This window comes from Carettochelys insculpta, chromosome 2, assembly GCF_033958435.1.
Source record: "Carettochelys insculpta isolate YL-2023 chromosome 2, ASM3395843v1, whole genome shotgun sequence".
In the NCBI taxonomy this organism is placed as follows: domain Eukaryota; kingdom Metazoa; phylum Chordata; order Testudines; family Carettochelyidae; genus Carettochelys; species Carettochelys insculpta.
Window position 1 is genome coordinate 66645678 of NC_134138.1, and position 25991 is coordinate 66671668.

General features: G+C 43.7%; 1 protein-coding gene across 1 annotated transcript in view; it reads left to right on the forward strand.

Moving 5' to 3' along the window:
- The first annotated feature begins 2517 nt into the window (after window positions 1-2517).
- Window positions 2518-25991, forward strand: part of CPA6 (carboxypeptidase A6) — a 46365-nt gene continuing 22891 nt past the window's right edge. The window contains exons 1-6 of the mRNA XM_074986663.1: window positions 2518-2624; window positions 2806-2881; window positions 15338-15462; window positions 18580-18694; window positions 22828-22929; window positions 23820-23924. Of these exons, the coding sequence (XP_074842764.1) occupies window positions 2518-2624; window positions 2806-2881; window positions 15338-15462; window positions 18580-18694; window positions 22828-22929; window positions 23820-23924 (630 nt within the window). The remainder of the gene's footprint in view (window positions 2625-2805; window positions 2882-15337; window positions 15463-18579; window positions 18695-22827; window positions 22930-23819; window positions 23925-25991) is intronic.

Sequence of the window (25991 nt, forward strand, 5' to 3'; positions counted from 1 at the left end):
CCTCCAGCCGGCGGCACAGGCCCGAGTTCCGGAAAACCCGGGCGTCGTGGGTGCTGCCAGGCCAGCCCACATAAATCTCCTGGAAACGTCCCCGGCTGTCCACCAAGGCCTGGAGGACGACAGAATGGTAGCCCTTGCGATTCAGGTATTGTCCTCCACTGTGATGCGGGGCGCGGATGGGGATGTGAGTCCCATCCAGAGCCCCGAAGCAGTTGGGGAAGCCCAGGGTGGCAAAGGCGGCGATGGTGGCATCTGGGTCCCCCAGCCTCACGAGCCTGTGCAGGAGCATGGCGTTGATGGCACGCACAACCTGCAGGGAAAGCACATGGGACAGCACCAATGAGGGGTGAGCAGGGTGTGCGTGGCCCTGCCCTGCCCTCCCCCGCCCTCCCCTCCCCTCCTCTGCCCTGCCCTCCTCTGCCCGGGCCCCCCTCCCCTGGCCTGCCCTCGCCCCGTGGGTTCTCTTACCTCCATGAGGACAGCCCCGACGGTGGCCTTGCCGACACCAAACTGCTGCCCCACGGATCGGTAGCTGTCGGGAGTGGCCAGCTTCCAGACAGCGATGCCGACCCATTTCTGCACTGTGAGGGCATGCCGCATGGCCGTGTCCTGGTGCCTGAGTGCGGGGGTGAGCCACCGGCACAGCTCCATAAATGTCTGCCGGCTCATCCTGAAGTTCCTGAGCCAGCGGTCGTCGTCCCACTCCCCAAGCACCAGCCGCTCCCACCACTCAGTGCTGGTGGGGTAGCTCCACAGCCGCCGGTGTGTGAGGCAGGGGTGGGGGCGGGGTGCTGCAGGGTTGGGGGTTGAGCCCTGCTGCCCTGGGGGCAGCTCCTCCTCCGGTGTAGCAAGGAGGTGCTCAGCTGCCTCCCGCATGGCATGGAGCAGGGCAAGCCCTGCTCCTGCCGGGAGGGCTGGGTGGACCTCTGGCTGCTGCTGCTGGGGGTCCATGACTGCGTCGCCCGGGGTCTGTGTGCCTATGGCTCCTCAGACCGCGTGCTGTGCAGGCTGTGTGTGTCTGGGAGGGGCCCTTTAAGGGAGCGGCTAGCTGTTGCCCCGGAAGTGCTAGTCTGCCCTGTGACCCTGTCTGCAGCTGTGCCTGGCATCCCTATTTCGATGTGTGCTACTTTGGCGTGTAGACGTTCCCTCGCTGCGCCTATTTCGATGTTGGGCTGCGCAACGTCGAAGTTGAACATCGACGTTGCCAGCCCTGGAGGACGTGTAGACGTTATTCATCGAAATAGCCTATTTTGATGTTGCTACATCGAAATAAGCTATTTCGATGTAGGCTTCACGTGTAGACGTAGCCATACAGAGCTATTCCTCCCAGTGACCTGCTCTGTTATTCCTACATATTTTGTACACACTGATATTACTATCTCTCATTGATCATCAAAATTCCACCAAGTTTTTTGACGCCTATTGTATTAATATCCTCATTTAATACTAGACACTGAAGTTCACCTCTCCTAGTATTTAGACTTCTAGAATTTGTACACAAGCACTAACAAAATTTGTCACTTTTTAACTCCTGACTTCTTATTATGCAATTGAATGGGACTTTTTTTCCTTTGACTGCTTCTCTTGAGTGCTCACCTGCACTTTATCTACTTCCGTCTTCTCCTTTTCACCAAGATGTAGAGAATCCCTGTTCATAGATCCTCCCCTTTGGGGTAGCTCTGTCCAAACTATGTCCTCCATCAGATCTATCTGGGTCTATTTTAGTTGCATCAAGAGGGAAGGAAGATGTAGGACTGGGAGCAGGCAAGGTTCCAGTAAGCAGCAACACCAACCCAGGGGAAGTAGCAGACTCGTGTGAGCAGCTAAGGCCAGTGCTGCACAGCATCCTATTTTCATTTGGGAAATATGGTCACACTAGGTCCAGATCCAGCCTGGTCTTCAACAGCCCAGCACTACAGCTGCAAGTAGAGTCATGCTCGGTCCCAACCTGGAACATGCTCAGTGCGGGTGGAATCTTCAGAGACTTGAGCTCCTGAAATCTAAAGAAGTCTGAACTGAGAATGTATGAACTGCAATTTTTCATCTGGGCCACATTTGAGTAGATTTTTATGGGAATGGCACAAGACACATTCCTAACAAAAAGGCCAAATGTCAGGTTCCTGCTGCACAGAATGAGGTCTCCAGAGCTTTGTAATGAAAAGACTGATGAATTTTTTTAGCACTGGCAAAACAGTGGGTTATTCCCTGCCCTTGTTCTCAGAAGTATCTGTACTATTTTGGCTAAAGTTTTCCAGAAATATTCAGCCTAAAGTAGACCCATGTCCAGTGTTTCCTGTAAATTGGGCTCTGTGCAGCGGCTCAGGAGAAACTCAAATGCCACCCAGCTGATTAGTAGAGCAGCCTGAGCTAAGTTTTTGTTTCTCTTTGTGGTTCACATTCATACATGCCTCAGTTCATACAGAAGAAATTATTCTGCACATGGAGAAAAATAATATGCACATGGGTAGAAAAGATTAGAGAGAACATTGTCCGTAGCAATGAGAAATTTCAGCCCAAATGGCTGAAGTTTGGCAAAGATACAAGCAACTGAAAACATGGTCTTATAATGGAAACTGTTGGGAAAACTTAGTAATAGATGCTGCCATCCCCAGCTTACTTCTTAGGTTTGTGAAGTGCACGGTTAGTGGAGGGGACGTTTGAAGGCAAATTTTTCATTCACGTGTCATTTTTATAGTAGTTAGAAAGAAACAAAATGAATATGGACTGTCAAGGATAGATTTACTTCTGAGATCTGTTGTTGCATAAAGTCCATAAAACTTCAAATTAATGTTCTCTTACCAACAGGGATCAAGTAATACGACTTGTTCCCGAGAGCGAGAGAGAAGCACGAGCCCTGAATGCCATATTTCACCAGCTTAAGGTGAGTGACCACTTCACGGTTTTAGTAAATACTCTTCTTGACCACTGTAATGGGTCAATTCACATGCCTTCCATCTGGGGTGATTGTTTCAAATCCTGGGTTTTAGTCAGCTGAAAATACATGTGGAAAGAGGAGAGGAAGTACAATGAAGAGTTTCAAAGAGGTGAGTCTAGGGTTCCCAGACTCCTGGATTGGCCAAGCATCTCTTGGAATTGACCTCAATCTCCCAGACACTAGTGAAACCAATCTGGGGCATTTTAACAGTCTGTTTCAGCAAAACAAATAAGCAGTCCTGTAACACTTTAAAGACGAATCAAATTTAAGCTTTAAAGATTAACGCCATGACAACCTCAACTCACTGGATAATATTGTATTTTGTTAGTCTTTAAAGTGCTACATGACTGCTTTTTTGTTTTGTGAAGATGCAAACTAACATACCTACCTCTCAGTTTCATCAAAAACAACAAGGAGGCCAATGGCACCTTAAAGACTTACAAATTCATTTGGGCGTTTTGTGAAGTAAAGCTTACGCCCTAATAAATTTGTTAGTCTTTAAGGTGCAACTGGATCCATTGTTTTTAGAGTTGGTGCAGCTGGACTCATTGTTTTTACAGTAAGAGTGGAGGTCTCAATATAAAAGAAATAGTGGCAAGAAGCACCTCTTCAGCCAAGTTCAGATTCTTTACAGTGATTAAAAATGAAAGATTTCCCCAACCCACCAATCCCCAAAAACGAAGCAAAGCAAAGCAGGGGTCAGAGTTTCCACCCATTTGTACGTAATGCTATTGCATCAGCTTAGCAGAAGAGCACTCTCTAGAATGCCTCTACAGCAGAGCTTAACAAGGATCAGGAACTGCTCTGCCAGCAGCAGTGCCAATGGTCACAGAGACGGATGAAGACGTCCCAAGAATCTTCCTCCTGCTTACAACCCCAGCCATCTGTAACACATGGTGGTGTGGGAGAAGGACCACTATGCACATGCCCTGAGATCAGGCATCATGGTGCCTGGAAGAGAAGTCTTGTGAATAGTCTCAGATTGTATACTTTGCAGAACACAAACCAAGTAAGTCCCTTTATGTTTCTGCAGTAGCTACCAGTAGCACAATGGGCCTTTGGTTCTAAATAGCAATTTTGGGTATTACTGTAATACAAATAAATTACAAATAAAGCAGAAACCAACTTATGAATTCCCTTGGACTTCTGGGGTTTCTGGTTGCATTTTTATTTTGCTCCCCTCTTTGCAACAAGTGTTGGAACAAGTGTGTCTTTCTCTCTTTTACTAATGCAGTCTCCACAAAGCACCCTCTCCCAGTTCTCTCTCATTACACTGCTCGCTTAGGCTCACAGAAAGTGGTTCCTTCTCTCATCTCCATCAAAGTGGGATCAGTAGGAACTTGAATAACTACATGCTGTAACTATTTCTAGAGGGTAATGCAATTCTGGCAAAGTGCACTGGAATCTGACAGATTAATTAGAACATGACTGATTAGGCCAATATAATAAACTAAAAATGTTGAAAGGAAGATTTTTATTAAATGAAAACATTCCTGCATATATAGTAGTATTCTCCCACAGGGTTAAATCCTAGTCCCTATGTCCATCTTGTGGAAAATAGCCAAGCTAGGTTGCTTCTGAAGCCTCAGGGCTGTAGCTCCCTTTGCAGCTACTTCGCTTCCCATATATCCGAGGGGCAAACTAGGAGTGTCAGTGAGTTTACATAGTCATTGATATAAACTTGTCACTAATCCAGTTTTGCCATTTTTCAAACCCCTCCACAATCGAGGGCCAATGTTCGTAAGTGGTGAACACTCATAAATCCAGCAAGTCAGTGGCAGCTGCAGCAAGTCAGCTCTTCTAAAAATCAGGCCACAGGAGTTCTGCAAACTTTTATGGTCCCCTCACCCCAACTTATCAGTCACGCAGACAGAGAACGAGAGAGAGCATGCCTGAGTTCTCAGAGCAGGGACAAATCCTTCCCTAGAAAGAATGAACTTTCATTCTTGAGCTCTACATCTGCACATGACCGTGTTGTTAATAGTACACTCAGCAAGTAAAAAAATAGAAACCCATATATGGGCAAATTCATCAACACAGTGACACACACAGAAGAGAAAACCTGTGGGCCAGAGCAGTAATGAACAATTGATACTAATTATTCATTCTTTTACATTGGCCTTCAGGGAGTCTCACATTACTACACTTCAGACACAAAAACTCAGAAGTGTTTTAAGAGACATCTACTTTGAATACTTTTGGGGTTGGACTCTAAATTTATATCACCTGAGCAGCAAGTTACTCACATCCTCCCTACCTCAAGAGAGAAAACAAAGTTTGGAGCCAGTGTAATAACACTTAGAATAATTCAAGACTTGATACATTTGGGCAAATCACAACTTCCTCAGATTTATTATTTATTTTAGTTTGGCCTGTGGCTTCTTTGCCAGCAGTTCACTAGGGGTGCGTCTACACGTGCGTTCCTCTTTTGAAAGAGGTATGCAAATGAGGTAAAGTGAAAACGCAAATGATGTGTAAATTTGTGTGTTTTGCATCTCATTTGCATATTCTCATTTCAAAAGCGCTTCTTTCGAAAGAAGAAAGCCAGTGTAGATGCTGCTCTTTCAAAAGTAAACCCATCTTCGAAAGAATCCTTCTTCCCTTTATTTAATGGGAAGAAGGATTCTTTCAAAGATGGGTTTACTTTCGAAAGAGCAGCGTCTACACTGGCTTTCTTCTTTCGAAAGAAGCGCTTTTGAAATTAGAATATGCAAATGAGGTTCCAAATATGCAAATTTATACATCATTTGCATTTTCTATTTACCTCATTTGCATACCTCTTTTGAAAGAGGAATGCAAGTGTAGATGCACCCTATGAGTCTAAGGTTGTCAGGCGCTTGGATCGGCCAGCAGCCTCTTGCAGTTGGCCTCAGTTTCGCAGGCACTAGTGAAACTGATGTGGGATATTGTAATAGACTGTAGCAGTGCAACAGGGCTACGGCAGGTTCCCTAACTGCCCTGGCTCCATTCAGCTACTAGCACATCCCTCTGGCTCCTAGCACAGGAGCAGCCAGTGGGTCTCTGTGCCCTGACCCCATCCCAAGCACAGATTCCGCAACCTGAGGTAAGCACCAACCAGCCAGAGCCTGTACCCTCCACCCCCTCAAGCCCCTGCCCTAACTGTGAGCCTCTCTATCACCCTCTCCCAGATCCAGCACACTGCACCCTCTCCCGCATCCCACCCCCTGCCCTTGCATGGAGCTTTCTCCCACACTCCAGGTTGCTCACCAGTACCCCCACACCGCCTCCTGCATCCTAATCCCTTGTCCCAGCCTGTTGAAAGTGAGTGAGGGTGGGGGAGAGCCAGCAATGGGCAGAGGGGAAATGGAGTGACTGGGGCTCAGAGAAGGGGCAGGGACAAGGCAGTGGTGGTTGGTTTGCTGCGATTAGACAGTTGGCAAGCCCTGTGTGAGTATTCACTGTTGAAGGTTGAGTTAGCTGGCTTTGACTGGACAAGCAGACTGCATAGTGTTGAGTGGGTGAGCAGAAGTGTTAAATCAGGTTTGTAGTGATAATGCTCACCCTCACAATTCACAGTCTGCTTACTACAGATTCTCCAGTACTTGCTTAAAATTCCCTGTTTCTGCCTGTATTCCCGCTAGTAGACTTTTTCAGAGCGCAGGCACAAGAGAGGCCTAAATACACTCCCCCAAATTCACCATCACCTTAAACCTGAAGATGAGTATAGTGGAAAGGGCTTACACTAGGGAAATGGCTTTGGCTCCCTGAGCCTTGGCCCACCAGCCCTAGCAGAGTAACAGGGGACTTATGCCAGTGAAGTGTTAAGTAATGGGAGGAGTTGTCTGCTTTGCTACATCCCTGCCCTGTGCACACCTACTGCCTAGAACACACCTGGCCTTGTTCCCTCCTTCCCCTGTGCTGGAAGTGCAGAGATTGGTGGCTAGTGGTAGTGAAGTTGCCTCCTTCAGCTTTCCATCCTAATGCAGTTGCGCTATTCCAGAGGAAGTTTCCCCTGGATATTTCCAGCAATTTTAAATTCATCCTCCACCACTAAGTGACCTTAGTAGACTAAGGACTCCAGAATATTGAAAACAAATTCTTTACCAATTCAAATAAATACTCTTTTTGTTGTTGTTGTTGCAGTATGTATCTAATTTACTGACTACCACTCTTGTCATCCTTCCAGGATTCCTCTGCACTGCATGAATCACTGCACTGCATGAATCAGCTGATTGCCCACTGCCACCTGCTCTCCATTGCCTTCATTACTCTAATCCAGTTGACTGACTAGAACAAATGCCACATTCCAAAGTGTTTTCCAGACAACTGAAGTTTACTTTGATTCTCAGACCTATTTTCATTAGCTTCTGGTCAATACCATTAAGGAAGAACTACTTCTTTTGAACCGTTAAGGCCAATTGCTACTCTTTTCTAAGCCAATGATGGTCTACCATGCAATCTGGCATGGGAGTCCCAGTGCCCAGGGGAGGGTGGAGGTGTGCCTGTCCCCATCTCCCAAGCCCCTCCCCTTCCCTCCACCACCTCACCCTCTCTCGCCCATTGCACACAGCCCCCAGCTCTGCACCAGGCCCTGCTGGTAATTTCCAAAACCACATCCCACAGGGGACACTGTGCAAGGGGGAGGAGAGAGGGCAGGGGAGTCAGGGGAAGGCCTGAGGCTTGGGGGACAGGTCAGGCCTGCCTTCCCATGCCTCCAAGACTCCCAAGCCAGACTGTGAAAAAGCTCCAGCCCATAGATGGCCCGTGGATTGGAGTTTGAGACCCTGGTTCTAGCCATTTTTTTATCAGATATTCTGGGTTGTATCTGTAAACTGAGTACTGCAGCTGCTGTTCCACAGTAATTGTGGTGTAACAGATGGAGTTAAACCACCCTGATTCTCCAACGGCTTTTACAAAAATATACACAAGCCCTCCCTGGGGTATGGAAGGGGCCAAAGTAACAGCCCCAGCAGCCACACCCCCATTCCCTTCTGTTTGTCTTGCCTCTACAGCAGCTTCTCACATTGTAATCCATGATCTGATCCTGACTCTGCTGCTCAGGAAATTTAGACAGTACCTTGTAATGGAAAAGGATCAGCTGGTACCTTGCAGTTCCTAAGGCAAACACTAAATAAGTTTTCAAAGAATAAATGGCAGCCTGGAAACGCCCTCATTTAACAAAGCCCTCGGCATAAATGTTACTATGCCCAAGGAGACAGTCACAGGAAAGTCACAGAGAGGATGCAGCTTCCTAACAAGAGTTTTATACACACATAGCCAGATGCTGTAAACATCAAATCTGATTCTGATTTAAATGACGCAAGTGTAAACCAGGCATCCCCACAGTGTTTCAAATTCAGAGGACGTGAGCGTACTGGACTAAATTAAAGCCTTACAAATCAGCATAAATGATTGCCAAGGAGGATAAGTGAGTAACTTAAATACTGCAGGGGTAGAAGAGAAGGTCTGTTGCAGGAAAAAAGCATAAGGATATAAGTTAAAGAAATCAAGCCATATATGGTCCACAAAGTATGTACATTGCATTCATAAAATACTGCACCTCAGAAATACCTGTTTTAGGTTGAAAGTATTCCACTGGCTCCCAAATGTTGAGGGGGGCCTGGTTCCAGTCTTTTTTTTTTTCAATGACAAAACTCTTACTAGCTTCAGTGGAACCAGGACCAGAGCCCTGATTTGATACTGGACGTGTTGGTGCTCTGATGAAGTAACTCTGAGATAAGAATCAAGTCTAAATTGGAAAGCTTAATAAGAAACTGTTCTTTCTTTCAAGAACCTGTAAAAGTCTTTCATATACCTGTGCATATGTGATACGTATATACATGTCTGTGCAACAGATACTTATTTCAGACACAATTGAGTTGAATTTTTGTTCAGTACCACTCAGAGAAAGTACCTCATTTTTCCTGTTTGGGTGCCACTTGAACTCTTTCTTTCATTCTGTGATAACTGCTGCAATGGTTAAAATGTTACATGCTGCCCATTGTTCAGTGTGTTTTTTTTCTTTCATCTGTGCAAGGAGGGAAAAGTTAGGTTGCTACTTACCAACACTCAGTTGCCCAGCACTGAAAACATACTAATCCAGAATGTCCTCCTATTGACTGGTGTATCTCTTGGACTTAAGCATTGGAAACATTTGTTAATTCAAATGCCACTGGAGGCAACTCGACTATATTAGTGACTGTGGAAATGGTCTATTTGAAAGAGTATTAAATAAATGTAGTGTTGGTTAATGTATGTTTTGGGGCACCAGCATGCACACTGCTAGAGCACATAAAATAAAGCTAGAGAAAGGAACTCTGTTGTTTGTGTTGGAGGCAATAAATCCCATAATATCAGAGGCTTAAAAGTGCCAGTAAAAGTTCTTCACTAGGCCATTCTAACAGCTGTCACCACAACAATAGTTGCATTATGATTCTTAATGATCTTATTTGCAGGAAGGGTTTGGTGCCTGCAGGCAGTAAATTTACCTTAAAAATCTTAAACTATAATCAGTAATTAAAAAAACAAAACAGTATAACAAAGCATTTCCTTTCTGTCTACAGAATATATAAATAGACACTGGTCTAGCTATTATGAGGAAATTATAATGTTGTTATGCTGGAGCATGTTAACAGTGCCCAATAAGTGGTATTTGATCTAAAAATAAATCACAGACCTGGTTAAAACTGATTAGCAAGTTAAGCATCTTTCTTTCAGGTTAATTGAAAGGATCAATTCAATGCCCCTCCATGCAGTGTTAATTTGAAAGAAAACGAGATTGCTGTCCAGGCCGTTGGCCATATAGCTAAGCCCTGTGGTTTGAGGGATTTCCTTGATACTGGTGGCAAATATAGGGGCCAGAGAGTTGTTTGGAAATGTGCATGTGTGTTAAAGGCAAGAATCCAGAAGGGAGGGAAAGTGGTCATTAATATGACCCTGAGGGGGAGCAGAAAGACAGAACTCCTTGCATACAGAACTGACTGAAGAGACAGACTCAAAAACAGTGAGCAAGGAAACAGCCAGCTGCTATTATCTGTTCCTAATATGTTCCAGCAGAAAGGACTGTGTGTGTGTTCTTTGCACCAAACAATATACCTGGCTCTCCGCTGGTTTTCTCTTCCTAGAGAAATCAATCCCTCAAGGCCCCAAATATTGGCTAGCTACTTGGGCAAAAAGAACAAAGCTGTGTCTACACGTGCACGCTACTTCGAAGTAGCGGCACCAACTTCGAAATAGCGCCCGTCGCGGCTACACGCGTCGGGCGCTATTTCGAAGTTAACTTCGACGTTAGGCGGCGAGACGTCGAAGTCACTAACCTCATGAGGGGATCGGAATAGCGCCCTACTTCGACGTTCAACGTCGAAGTAGGGACCGTGTAGACGACCTGCGTCCCGCAACGTCGAAATTGCTGGGTCCTCCATGGCGGCCATCAGCTGGGGGGTTGAGAGATGCTCTCTCTCCAGCCTCTGTGGGGCTCTATGGTCACCGTGGGCAGCAGCCCTTAGCCCAGGGCTTCTGGCTGCTTCTGCGGCAGCTGGGGATCTATGCTGCAGGCACAGGGTCTGCAACCAGTTGTCAGCTCTGTGTATCTTGTGTTGTTTAGTGCAACTGTGTCTGGGAGGGGCCCTTTAAGGGAGCGGCTTGCTGTTGAGTCCGCCCTGTGACCCTGTCTGCAGCTGTGCCTGGCACCCTTATTTCGATGTGTGCTACTTTGGCGTGTAGACGTACCCTCGCAGCGCCTATTTCGATGTGGTGCCGCGCAACATCGAAGTTGAACATCGACGTTGCCAGCCCTGGAGGACGTGTAGACGTTATTCATCGAAATAGCCTATTTCGATGTTGCTACATCGAAATAAGCTATTTCGATGTTGGCTTCACGTGTAGACGTAGCCCAAGAGTGCTAAAGTGCCCAAAAATAAAATATCCAGTAAACTTTGATATCTGGCAGTCCCAGGACCCAGAGGTTCTGGATATTGAAATATTCTGACTAATAGTGAGGTATACCTAGCGATGCATAATGCTAAAGATAGATGCCTCTAGTGTAGACATATCCTATATGGATGTATAAGCCTGGCCCTCTCTGAAGTCAATGACAAAACTTACATTGACTTCAGTAGGGCCAGAATTTCATTCAATGGCTGATTAATGGCAAATGAAATAAACTAACAGAAGTCAATGCAGGTAGCACAAGGAGGGAATTGTTTATAAGCTACAATCATCAGCTCTTCATTCATGGGTTCAGTTTCCGTTCAAGAGCAGCTGTTGCTGTCAGATTACAAATCTCTTAAACTCTGCCAGCCCAGAGAATTATACTTTCAAGGTGGTCATCACAGATCTCAACATGGCATAGATTCCATTGTGTCAGGTTGAAATTCTGTGTGTTTTGCAGGGCAGGAAGCATAGGCCGAACAAGAAGATGAAGCATAGGCTGGACAGGAGGATGCTGCACTGTCCACTAACAAGGCAGCAACCATTAATGTTATGCCAACAGACCCCTGTTGTCAGTGTCAGGGATCAAACTTTGGATCACTGGAGCTTAATGCATGAGCTGCTACTGCGTGAGCCAAAAGGTACAATCTTCTTAGCCAAGGCTATAGCAGGTTCATCTACCTCTTGCTGGACTAGCTAACACTAGAGGGCACAGAGTTTCACAACACACAGGTAGAGGTTTTATTTAATTAAATAAAGTACACCAATATTACTCCTGCTTGATAATGTAGAAATGCAAGTTTGGCATTTGCATCCTTCACTCTCGGCAGAAAATGTGTGCAGATACGAGTAAACCTGGCCATAGGCAGCACAGTTCTTGTTATGGCCATAGTGCCTAGCAGGAAGGCTGCTGTGGGAATAAGAATTGTCTGGTTCCTGGATCTGCAAAATTAAGAAGCTGAAGCCACAGCCACCTCTCTGTCTCCCAAACCACACCGTTTTTCCTCAGCATTTCATCCAGATGTCTGTACATTTCATTTAAGGCAAACACCTTCATATTGTGCAGACTAAAGGCTCTCAGTCAGCATAACGTAAAGGTTTGCATTAAAGTTGTGATGCAGTACAGGTTGAATCCCTAGTCCGGAACTCTCTCATCCACAACATCCATAACCTGGAATGATTTTAGGTAGCTGGATGACCACTTATCTCGAGTGTGGCCAAGTTTCCTGTGGTCCCATAAAGAGTTTACAGCCATCAGTCCTGGCTTTCAGTGTTCTGTGCTGTTACTTATCTCTGATTTACCCCTAAGTATCTTCTAAGAGCCCAGCAAGCAGTAGAAGTGTTCATAATGTGCTAGACAATATTGACCTCCCACATGGTCTGGCAAATTCTCTCATCCAGTGCTGCTTAGTCCCTGAGGGTGCCAGAGGAGAGAGGTTCTACCTGTAGTACATCCCTATTTCATGAATCAAGGCCTGTGACCTTTAGTGCATTAGATGGTCTGAAAGAAGTCTGAATACCACAGAATGGAATTCTGTCACTTTAATGTAGACGGTGACTTTTATAATAACCTTCCTTTAAATTCTATAAAATATGGAAAGCAAGAAGAGCCAGGCACTGAATGATCTCTGTATTTACTTCTTTCAGAGCATCTTAACACTGGTGATTATACTACATTTAAAAGCACATTTTGGAATGACTATTTTACTCTCTGAATTCTCCAGTAGAGGTTGTACCTCCTTAGTCCAGCACCCTCAGGATCTGACTTATTCCCAAGCCATGGAATCTGACAACCCAAGGGAGGTCAATGCCAGCAGCTGCAGAGGAGAAAGCATTGACCAAGTGAGGATGAGGGGAGGACACCGGGGAAAAGAGGCGGGATAGCTGTTGAGCCCTGCAGCCATCAGGCTGCACTCACAGCCCCCAAGCCCCTGCCACCAGCCACTGGACTGTGATCCCAGCCTCCATGGGGCTGCACTTGTGGCCCCATCACCAGCCAAGGCTCCAAAGCTCCACAGCCGCCCTGCCTCCCCTCTCAAGTGTTCCCCCATGACCACTCCTCCTCCTTCTTCCCTGATCTTGAATGCCACAAATGAGCTATTCACAGTGCTCTGGAAGCTCTTCCAGAACAGGGGAAGAGTTGCTGAGTGTGGGACCTAGCTTTTTCCGGGAGTACCCAAGGGATGCTGGACTACCGATGGTGCCAGACTATGGAAGACTGGGCTATAAAGAAATCAAACCTGTTCTTGAAATTCCATTTAAGATATGTTGGAATATAATTTCTGTCTGCTGACTTAACCCATTGCCATTTGGCAAACAGCTTTTTTTCAAATGTCTTACGGATCTTGCAATTATGTTAAGTATTTACTTATAGGACTTTCAGTTGCATTCATTACCATAGTGGCTTGTTTTGTTTAAATCCTCCTTTGTTGAGTATTCCTACCCATTATTTCAGCAGCAATCTGGGCACAAGGTATTTTAACTTGTGCTCTTTTTACTAGATCTGCACTAGTTAAGTATAAAATATTATACTTTGAGGCTGGGTAAACTTTTTAGAAGTGTATAGAAATCTGAAAACAGGTGATTATAATTAAAACTGTTCTGCACACTAATGTACAGTGGTCAAATGCCAGCAAAACACAACAATAAAAATATATACTCACCCTGGATCTACACGAGCCCCTTCCTTTCAGAAGGGGCATGTTAATGAGTGGTTTCGAAAGATGCTAATGAGGGGTTACCATGAATATGCAGCTCCTCATTAGCATAATGGCAGCCACACCACCCCGGAGACGGGGACCTTCCAAAAGGACCCACCAGTTTTCAAAAGCCCCTTCTTCCTAACACCAGATAGGAAGAAGGGGCTTTCGAAAACTGGGGGGTCCTTTCAGAAGGTCTCCATCTCCACAGGCAGTGTGCAATTCAAAAGCCGCACTTTCGAATTGCCGTGGCTGCCTTTATAATAATGAGGCGCTGCATAGTCAAGGAAGTGCCTCATTAGCATATTTTGAACCCACTCACTAACATGCCCCTTTTCGAAGGGAAGGGGCTTGTGTAGACGCAGTGTGAGTATATATTTTTATTGTTGTGTTTTGCTGGCAATTGACCACTGTACGTCAGTTTGCAGAACAGTTTTAATTATAATCACCAGTTTTCAGACTTCTATATGCTTCTAAAAAGTTTACATTCTGGGATGAAACTATGCCAAGCCTTTTTCAGATTTATTACAGTAGTAGTAGGCATCCTTCAGTCTGCATAGACTATGGATCGCGCCCTTTATAGTTTCAATTGAGGACTTCATTTACAGCATCTACTGTGACTGTGAAGACCCACACAAGATTTGCTTGCCAAAAATAGGCTACCAGCACCTATTTCAATTGTATATTAACTTCTGTTTAGTCCGTTGGTAGTTCCCATGTTTACAAAAAAGATTTAATACATCTGCTTTATGATGATTTAGTTATTTCCTCTCAAATTATTGGCTGGGCCTCATTTTGCGTTTCAGTATGGCTTAACTTCAGACATTCTGATGCCTAACTACCTGTTTTGATGCAATTCCTGTATCATTCTTCCCTTCCTTACTTCACCAATTTGTGTCCATATTTAGCATGATCCTATCTTACCGAAAGATTAGTTTGGTTAGCAGCATTTGTCTTTTTGGCAGAAATTACTTTTTCCATATTCTTAAAGCTCTTAGGCTTGGATTTTCAAAAAAAGCCTAAGACATCTAGACGCTGAAGAAAATCACAGCCATAGTATATCTCTGATTTTTGTTTGTCCCTGTGTACTTAAAATAATTATCATCAATCCCAACCTTATATGAAACCTGCTTTTCACTTTAATCTTCACTTTTGCTTTCTGAATCATTTTACTCTGTTTCATACTGTAATCTTTTCAAGTCCTCTCCTCAATCTGACGCATTATGTCTTCCATAAGCCCATCTCTTAAATCTTGACTCACTTTGTAGCCCTGGTTAATCTGCATTGAAATGTGTGTTGTACTGCTGCCATGTTTCTTACCATATGGAATTGCAGAACTTTAGTAAGCACTTTGCAAGTACCCCACTTCATGAAAACTTTCCATTTCTCTGGAGTTTTCTTTCCTTGCATTGTCCTATTGAAAAATAAAAGTTGCTGACTATAGGGAAGCTGATATTGAAAGAATGTGCAATATTTTGAGGGATTTTGACAGGAACTTACACAAGGAAAGCAGAAACGTGATGGATATTTAACTTTTCTTGAATTATGGTTGGTAGGTAGTTCAGACCAAGAAGAGGCCAAAAATTAGTTAAACTGAAAGTAAAAAATTTATGTATCAAAAATAAAGTTTGAGTTATTATCTATCTTCTGTATGTAGATAGTATTTGACCAGCAAAATAAGCACTTGTACACCAATGGTGCTAAACAGTATGCCGTGTTAGATACACAGTTGATAATTATAATCAAACTATCTCCTGGATTTCCCCACCTACTCTGAATAAATATGAATTACAGGTTGGTTCCTGCACTACAGGTGGATCTGTGGCAGCCCAGCAGCATCTTCCACATCTCAGTGGGTACAGTCACAGATGTCCATGTTCCTGGGAACAAGTCACAAATTCTGCTACCCTTCCTGCAACAAGCTTCCATCAAATACACGTGAGCTACCATTTCATTTGCTGTGAGTTATGCTGGTGGAATTTGGGATCTGACCTCTTTTGAAGGTTTATATCTATTGTAACAAGCGTGTTTCAAACACACTGTTACAGCACAGCGTATTTTCAGTTTGTCTGACTGACAGTTAAATAGTCACAAGAAGACAGACATTTTATAGGACAATAGAGTCTCCGAGGGCAAGCGGTTTAATTGAAAGGCCTCCTTTCGAGTACAGGCTAGTGTGTCTGGAATGCATGTAAAATTGCATCTATTGTGAGAAACATGATAATTACTGCTCCTAATTATAGAGTCGGCTATGCTTCGACATACACTTAACAGGAGTTGGGTTTGTTTATAAGTATACTGTAAATGAGAGAGCCCACATGCTTCATTAATTATATAAAGGAATACATTGATTTGTTTTATAACTGTCTGTTCTGCTCACAATAGTGGTCACATAGAACAAAGACTATGTATCACAAGCCACAGAAGTGTTAAAAATTCTGGAACATTTCAAATTGTATTGATCATATTCTTTATGGAGAGATGAAGGGTGATGTTGGGGTTAAGGTCTGGATTCGGCAAGGCACCTATAGTTTTAACTTTAAGTGAAGCCCTTAGATGAGAGTTTCCCAAACTTAAAACGTTTGTGTACCCCTTTTGGGACTTCAGCCTAGTTGACGTAACCCCCTCTCCCAGTGCTATCCCAGTGCTTTACTGCTGATTTTTAGTCATTCATTTTCTGCCATGTACCCCTTGAAATCCTTTCACGTACTACGCTTTGGGAAACACTGCCTTAGATGATTATTCTTAACTAAGCATGCACATAAGTAATTTGTTAAATCAGGTCCTATGTGGGGCTAATTGTACTTATCCCAATGTGAATAAAATATTAATGATTGTAAAGGATGCGTTAGACTTTGACTGGAAGTCTCTGGCGCTTTGATCATTTTTATAGGTTACGGTGATCTCAAATTGTGAAAACGTGTAGTCCTGAAGATAAAAGCATATGTAAAACAATTAAGTATGAAGGTCAGATAACCTGATCTCAGAGCTGTTTTGCTATGGTCCCTATATTGTGGCAGTTTTTCTTGTATTCTAAAATGAGATGATTAAGGTTTTCTTTTATAACTATGTTTAACTTCCATGTTACATTTTTGTATAGGAATTGACATGTCCACTTTCTTGCATTCATATGCCTGCAGTGTTCCTTGTCTCAGCAAAAGCCTGTAAAAAAAGATGACAATCCTGGACTAAAAAGCCTGGACTGGAGGGCAGGCCAGAGCTGCCAACCCTCTGCAGCCCCATGGGGGCAGTGGTGCAGGGCTGGAGGAGCCAGCTTCCCTCAGGAGCCCCCTGGGGCCAGGGCCAGAGATCCCCTGTAGCCCCCCAGGGGGCAGCTAGGGCAGGGGCTGGAGGAGCTGGCATCCCCCAGCAGTCCCATGGGGCTGGGACCAGGAGAGCCAGCATCCCCTGGCAGCCCTGCAGGGGGCAGCGTAGGGGTGGGGCTGGCGCTGCCCGCAGCAAAGCAGGCCAAGGCCAAGTCCTGCCAGCCTCTCTAGCAGTTGAACCAGCAGCCCAGTGGGGGTGGGGAGCAGACAGGCTGCTTGGAAGCCCACGCAAAGGACCTCCCCTGGTCCAGCAAATTCTCTTGTTCAGATCATGTCAGGTCCTGATCATGCTGGGCCAGGGAAGTGCAACCTATATTGTGTGGTCAGAATCTTGCCTTGGGTGTCTGCCACCATATTTAGGGTGACCGTGTCTCCCTAGGCCAAATACAAGACACCCTTGTGGGGGTGATGACACCTTCCTAGTGCCTAAAATACAACTGTCCCAGCCAAAACAGGATGGATGGTCACCTTACTCAGGTGGTGGCTGCCCTATGGGGGCTGCCACCCTGCTGGGAAGGGTACTCCCTGGCCCCAGGAGTTGGGGAGGGCAGCTGTGGCTCCCAGTTGCCCCATTTCTTGGGGTGCTGGGAACAGAGCTGCCACTCCACGGGGGACCTCCCCAGCTTCCCCATGCCTCGGGACACTGGGAACAGGACTGCAGTGTTGCTGGCGAAGATCCTGTCTTCCACAAGCCACAGGGAGCTGGGTGGCAGCCACGCCAGTCCGGATTCCATATCTCCCAATCCACATGGAGCTGGGAACCAGTGGCAGCCATGCTGGTAGTCTTCCTGCCTCCCCAGAGCCGCCGGAAGCTGGGAACCGGGCAGCAGCCGAATCCGTGGCAATTAGACCCTTTGTTAAAACAAATCAGGATGCTTTCCATGCCCAAAATACAGAGCTGTCCCAGCCAGAACAAGGTGGATGGTCAACCTAACCATAATGGACAGACTTCTTTCCATGAGTTAGTGACCTTTCTCTGCAATGCTTTGGTCTTGGCAGAAAAAAAAGAAGAGCTTTTTTTCCTATACCTTGGTGCTCCTGCATTTATGTTTCAATTTACCAGCTCCCTCTCACTGTCTCTAATGTGTAAGTTTGTGGCAGTACATTTAGTTTTATGTCACTTTTTTTGCTAAGCCCTTCTAAAATGACTGACTGCAAGATGAATATTTCATAGATGAACTGTAGAATAAATAGACATAATAAGCCAAGTTAAAATTTGCGCGTTCATTTTCCTTTAAATGGAATAGTTCCAATGTCCAAGTCTAGTGTTGTTTTTGTATCTGACCCCTGTATCCTTATGTATGATTCAGCACTCTGACACAAAGAGAAAACATAGGCATGCATATTTTACAGGTGTTTACAGGTGTTTCTTCCATGTATAAAAGTAGGCCACAAGTGCTGCCACATAAGCATATCTTGAATACACTGAAATTAAAACACTGATTTTTTTTCATGTAGGCTAAGTTGTTTCCATCTTTCTGTTTCATTCACTTAAGAACAAGCTCCCTTTGTTTTTAAAGCACTGTTATGTTTCAAAGCAATTGGACTACTATTTGGCAGCATCTGTTGTAATAAGGCTGCAAAATTGTATTGCTAAAATGATAAAGGATGGTATAACATCAGCACATTCTTATTGTTGCTGCATTTCTCTTCAAATCTGATATTTATTTTTGCACTGCACTGTATTTTACTCCTGCCATTTAATAATACTGCTTTCTTTTCAATCTAGGATCATCATAGCTGATCTACAAAAAGCGATAGAAAAACAAAGTGGTTTACGATCAGATAGGAATCGAAGATCAGTATCAGGATATAATTATGAAGTGTATCACTCACTGGAAGAAGTATGTTGAAAATAAAAATGGTGTCTGTAAACTCCTATTCACGTCAGCAAGGCTAAGATTTCACCAAAACCATTTAGAAGTGTGTTCAGAGCTTGATTAATAGCGAGGCTAGTAAAAGTCAAATATATATTCAACAAGTTTTCAAAATGTTTTATATAATATAAAATAAATTATATAGACCATTGAAAGTTTATTTGAATCCATTATTAATTATAATATTTTCTTTCAAGCCTTGGCATCTAAAAAAACAGATATATTGGAATCGGAAAGGGTTCAGTGAAGGGCAAGAAAAATGCCCAACTGTACAAAACAGAGATTTCCCAACAAAACTTCTGTCAAGAGAGTGCGGCCACACATGAAAGCCAATCAGAAGGGTGTTCTGCTCTGTCGACAGAGCAGCCAGAGTGCCCGACTGCTCTCTTGACAAAACAGGCACCTGGAAGCCCAGCAGACAGGGCTGCCCATTGTTGTGGATGCCTTGTCTGAAGAGAGAAGGTCCCCCTAGAGCATCCACAGAGCTTTTTTGTTGAGAGAATCTGTCTACAGCAGCATTATGCCTCGTGGCTGAGAGGCAGATTACTGCCAGCGAAAGCGCTGAGTTTTGTTGACAAACTGTCAACAAAATGCATTTGGTGTGTGAATGTTCCACCAGTTTTGTCAACAAAACCAGGGGTTTGTCTACAAAACTCACTAGTGTAACTGTAGCCAGTAAGAAAACTAAGCCTGTTCAGCTTAGAAAAGTGTCAACTAAAGAGGGAGATGAGGGACATATATAAAATTATGAATGGTGTGAAGAAAGTGAATAAGGACTTGTCATTCACCCCTTCACAAAACACAAGAGCTGGCTTTACCTAGGAAAAGTCATAGGCAGAAGGTTTAAAATAAGCAATAGTTGAGTACTACTTCACATAATGCACAGTCAACCTGTTGTACTTTTTGCCAGAGGATGTAGTAAAGGCCAAAAGTACAGATGGGCTCAAAAAAGAATAAGTAAATTCATGCAGGCTAGATCCATCAGTGACTATTAGCCAAGATGATCAGGGATAAAAAGCCATGTTCTGAATATCCTTAGACCTCTGACTGGCAGAGGCTGGGACTAGACAACAGGACAAAAATTGTCCTCTTCCGTCCATTCCCTTTGAAGTATTGGGTTCTGGCCACTATTGTAAGATAGGATATTGAGCTAGATGGACATAAAGTCTGACCCAGAATGGCTAGTCTTTTGTTCTATAACAGGGTTAAGCCAGAAGCCCCCAGGTGGAAAGGTGAAAGGGAACTCCAGACGCAGCCTGGGATAGGGGAAGAAAAGCAAGAGCCAGTTAAGCTCCCAAGTGGAGGCAATAGGGAGTGGCAGCTATTAATTAATGAGGCCCAGCTGACCTTACTGCTGGAGTGTGAGCAGGGTTTACAAAGCAGTGCCAGTCAAGGGAGAAGGGGAGAATAGGTGGGCAGGGTAGGGAAGCGGAGGTGGTTGAAGTAAGAGGAGATGAGACAGAAGGAGAGAAAACATCGACAAAAGACAACAAAGGGGAAAGGGAGTCTCAAGGAGAGAATGTCCAGGCTTCCCTCCATCAGCGAGACTGAAGCCCTGGCTGTGGAAAAGTGGGGAAAGGACTGATCAGCCAGCCCAGATTGGCAGAGGCAGGTGCAGCCTAACCCCTCCAGCCAAAAGGAGAGGCATGGAAACTTGGCCAAACCCAGGGATACCCTGCCACAGTTCTTATGTTCCTTTACCTTTTTAAAAATGTAACTGATTACCTTAGGAACTTGTTTTAAACTAGCCATTGTTAACATGACTTTGACTTAAATTCTTTTGACTTAAGAATCTGGGGACATGGTTACCTTATCCACATTAGAAGTCTCATTGAAGTCCACAGGTCTACTTGTGATGAATATATTTTCACATGGTTAAGTGCCTGCAAGACTGAGCTCAAAGAGATAAAAGTGTTCAGATAATGGTTCCTCTCCAAAGAGCCCAAATCTTAAAGCTTTCTAAGTGACATATTTCCATGGATTTCAGTGAACCAATAGAGAAAGAAAAAGAGGCACTAGTTATATTAATCAAATTATTATTAGGAGTCAAATTCCCTTCTCATTCAAAGGAATTGTGTTATTATATTGATAAGGTTTGTGACACAATTCAATATGCCATTCTCAGAAGCATCCCAGGAAAATGTGTTCTGAATTAAATTACTGTAAGGCGAGTGCACGACTGGTTGAAAGACTGTACTCAAATTAGTTATCAATGGTTTGCTGTCAAACTGCAAAAGTGTATCTAAATGGATCTTAACAAGAGTCAGTCCTGGCTCCGACACAGTCAGTCCTTTCATTAATGAGTTCAGTAATGGAGCGGAGAGTGTGGTTATAAGATTTGTGGATGACCCCAAGGACTGGGAGGGGTTGCAAGCACTTTGGAAGACATGGTTAGAATTCAAATAATCTTGATAAATTAGAGAATCAGTCTGAAATCTACAACATAAAATTCATTAAAGACAAATGCAAAATACTTCACTTAGGAAGCAAAACTTAAAAACGCAACTGCAAAATGTGTAATAATTGAGTAGGCTGTAGTACAGCTGAATGGGTTCTGAGGGTTATAGTGAATCACAAATTGAATACGAGTCACGATGTGATGCAATTGAAAAAAAAAAGCTAATATTTTGCACTGTGTTAAGGATTCTCATAGGGAAGACACTGGAGGTAGTTGTCCCACACTATTTGGCATTATTGCAGACTCTTTTAAAAAAGAGGTGGACAAACTGGAAAAAGTCTAGAGAACAATAAAAGTGATACAAAATTTAGAAAACCTGCTCTGTGAGGAAATGGTTAAAAACTGGGCATGTTTAGTCAGGAGAACAGAAGACTGAGTGGGGAGCTGATAAGAAGAAATATAAGTATTAAGTAATATAAGTAACCTCCACATCCTCTTCAGTTAGCACAAGAAATAATGGGCTTGATCTGCAGCAAGGGAGGTATAGATTAGATATTAGGAAAAACTGAAGAGTAGTTAGGGTGTAGAATCATTGTCCAAAGGAGGTTAGGGAGTTTCCATCACTGGAGGTTTTTGAAAACAGTTTGGACAAACACCTGTAAGGGACAGTCAAGGATTACATGGTCCTGCCTCAATGCTGGGAGCTGGACTAGATTACCTCTTGAGTCCCTTTCCAGTGCTACATTTCTAGGATTCTGTGATTCTATGAATCTATCTCTGGAGCCCAAGGAGATGATCTCCAAGTGAGAGGTTTTAAATTTCTGCTTATTTTCTTGTGAAAAATTATTTTTAACTGTGCCATGACCTGTTGCTATTGCTTGGCCTCCTTTGAAGGTGTACATGCAGAGCCTCTTCAGCATCGGGCTCTGAGACATTGAGTAGAGAGCGGAAGAAGGCGAAATCAATCCTCCCATTTGGAAACATGCATGCCAGTACAGAAGCTACTGCTGTCAGCACAGATGGTGTTAGATACAGCTCTGCGATATCCACCTATTTCAGTTTGCACTAGAAACAAACCCACCAAGTTCAGTTTGCAGGGCCTGAGCTATAACAGTGATATCCTATCCATTCAAAGCACACCAATGAAACTGTTGATATTAATATTTTCTACTGCTCCCCTTCCTTCTCCCAGCAAGTCCATTTTCCATCTTTACGTGGTGACAACTTCCTGAAGGGATACTCAATGACCTTCTTTCTCCATTCAGCTTCTAGTCTCTTCAGAGAATTTTCATTTGATCTCCCAGAGAGAAGCTAACTGGATTGCTTCCTCCATGCTGCTTTGTGGGAGGGATCTTCAAGGCAGACATACTTCCAAATTCTTGATGTTTCTAGTGGGGGAGGCTAGAGGTTGCTTGAGGGCTTAGTCATAGTAATACATGTAGTATTAGAATAACACATCCGAGCCCTATTAAAGGTTCCAGGCCCCAATGCACTGGGCACTCTGCAGACATGGAACAAAGGAGACAGTTCCATTCCCTTCCCCCACATTGCTCACAATTTAAAGGACAGACAGCACACAGCTGGAAAACAAAACATATTCTTGACAGGTCTTACTAGCCTTCCTCCCACCCTCCCTGCTTCCCTTTAACAGCTCTTTCCCAGAATGGTTAATGACTGAGGCAGTGATTCTATGTACTTTCAGATTCAGAGTTGGATGTATCGTCTGAACAAAACTCATTCAGATCTTGTTCATATGTTCTCTGTTGGAAAATCATATGAGGGGAGACCGCTGTTTGTACTAAAGGTAAAGATAAACAAGTGAAAGTAATTATATCAATCACCTGAAGCCAAAATCAAACACCTGTTTCACAGACCATGTTTATGTGAGAGCTTCTGAGCACCTGCATCTCCTAATGAAGTCAGCAGGATTTGAGGGAACTCAGCAACTTTCTGGATCAGGCCCCTAATGATCAATGTAATAATCTTTTGTGAAAAAAGTTCACATTTTAGAAAGTTAAGAGCCAAATTCTGCAGGCTTTATCTCTTCATGCATTCCTTTTATTTGCATGAGTAAAGCAAGCAGGACTGGGCTGCAAGGAAGTTGGAAGGTTCTGTGTTTATAGCTGAATTCTAGGATGGTTACACTCAAGCATAGATGGACCCCAAGAAACCCTGGATTTCTTGTGAACATTATGCCACACATAATTGTGGTTGAGCTGTTGATATTGAAATGCTGGGATACAATGCTCAAAATTATCCAAGGCCTAAAAAGGAAAAGCCAGAACTTTTAAATATATTTTCCTTGAATCCGTTCCCACTAATTTCTTAAAACCTGATGTCATATCATATGATGATATCCTGGAAATCTTAAGACTACTCCCCAAATATACATTTCCTAGCCCTGTTCCAAGTAACATATAAAGGCTTTTTTTTCCCTCCTCAATATAATAGGAGTTGATAGTTTTAATTTTCCTGTTACTTTTGCAGTTCTCCAGTTTGTAACCTTGACATGATCTGCATGGATGAATTCCCATTCATAATAACAGAGCTGTATCTCTTTTGTAACTATTTACAACAAAAGTTCAAAATGTCCCATGTATTTCATAAATTGTGTTCATTTCTGTTCTTGTTTGTCAGTAACCATCAATAAGCATTAAGACCTGCTGGGGTAACACTGAACATTTACTTTTGTAGTTAGGTAAAAGATCACGGCCTTACAAGAGAGCTGTCTGGATAGACTGTGGCATTCATGCAAGAGAATGGATTGGTCCTGCCTTCTGCCAATGGTTTGTCAAAGAAGTAAGTGTTCAGTGCCTTAAAGTATTTTGGCTTTAGAGCAGTGCTCCCTAAACTGTGGCTCATAACCGACAGTGCATTGTGGGAAGGCTGTAGAGGATTCGCAGGATAGTACTTCAGAAGTTTGCCACCCTGCAGTCACCCCATAGCACAATGCTAGGTCCAGCTCCCTGATCCAGGCATTATAACCTGGCATGTGGGGTCACAGCATCACTCAGATTTAGTCTTGCCACCATTGCATGATACTTCTGGGGCAGTAGATCCAAACCTGAGTGATATTGCTGCCCTAAACAAAGCTAGGCACTCACTGAAACATGCTCTGCAGGTATTGGCAGAGATTTGGAATGGGAGTCTTTCAGTCTATTCACACTGTGAAGCCTGATGTGTTAGTAATGCCTAGATAAATCAATGCCAAACACAGCACTTATTTTTGTGCAGTAATTTGACAATATCCTTTCTCTTAAAACTGAAAGCGAAAAAGACAACTTCCTCCAGGTGTAATTCATGTGGAGCGAGTGGAATAACACCAGGATGAATTTGGACCAAAATGATGAATTCTGGGTTCTCAGAACACTCAATGGCTATGTCTACACTAGAGAGTTTTGTAGCCAAACCTGGAGTTTTGTCAACAAAACTTGTGGCGCATCTACACGCAAAATGTGTTTTGTTGACTAAAAAGGTGTGTAGATGCTCCAGGGGGCACTTTTGTCAACAGAGCAGGTCAAAAGATCGATCCACTTTTATGTGTAGACACGATCTGTTGACAGAAGTTTTGTTGGAACATCTCTTCTGACAGTAACTTCTGTAGACAGGTGCTTCTAGTGTAGAAGTAGTCAATGTTTCATTAATTTTGCTTTGGCCCCACCTGACTTGATGGCTTTTCCCCCTCAACCTTGCTTTATCTGAAGTCTAAAGAGCACATACATGCTTACAAATACACTCTGGTTCTCTTTGCCATTCTTCAAACAATGCAGCAGTGAAATGAAACCAGCTAAAATTCAGCATTTCACCTCCATGCTCCCATACATCTGTATTCTTTTCCATGTCTTACTCCCATTTTCACTTGGGGCTCAGTTCAGACACATGACAAATTTGCAAGCTTTTACTGAAGGCCCAGGGTCTTTCCTGCCAAACAGTCACTGTGGATCAGCACAAGTTAAGGAATCAAGCAATGTTCACTATACAAATGATCCTAAACTACTACTGTAACTTTGAGTGTAAGTGTCTCTTATAGAATTCATTTTCCTCCTTCCTTCAGGCTCCTTTGAGTTCACACTGTAGCAATACTTTCTCTTACTCAGCAAAGTTGCCTCTGGTTTTCTGGACTATTATCATTGTGGTAACTCCTGATCCTGCAAGATGCTAACACAAAGTCAGACACCACAGTCCCCATCCTCCATCCATGCATTAGTGCGATTGACTTTAAGGATATATTCACTACAGTGTTAACTTGGGCTCTTTCAGGTGCTGTTCTTCCCACTCCCCTGTCCCATGCACACACAATATACTATAAACCCAAATTTAGTGCTACTTTCAAGCCACACCAGGTAGCTAAAAGGGAGTGTAGTCTAAAGACAGAGAGAGGTTTTCCATCAGATTGGTAACCTGTCCACTTTGAAGTGAGGAAGCAGGTTAAACCATGCACAGGGTGCTAGTCCTCCAGTGCCCTCCCATAATTCCCTCACATGCCCAGAAGGACAGACAAGTTCTCCCAAAATTTCCTGGGAAAGAATGATAGAACAGCTTTGCTCACTGGAGTACCAAAAAAAAAAAAACAAAAAATCAGAGAATATGGCTCAAGAAATCCTAGCAATATAGGAAGTACAGCAACATTGGTATGGCTTTGTAGTGTTGCTGCTCATAGCCAGTCACCCATTTTTATTGTGTAAGGAAGGCATATTTTAGTAGGAGTCTATGATGGTATAAGAATTTGCAAGTGCAGACCAGCCTGCAGGATTGGGAGCGAAGTCCCAGTCTTGAAATGATTGGACGGAAGGTATAGCAAATAAGCAGTCTGAGGCTCTCTTTCCACTCCCTATCTTTTTAATTTAGAGCTTTACATGCATTTTA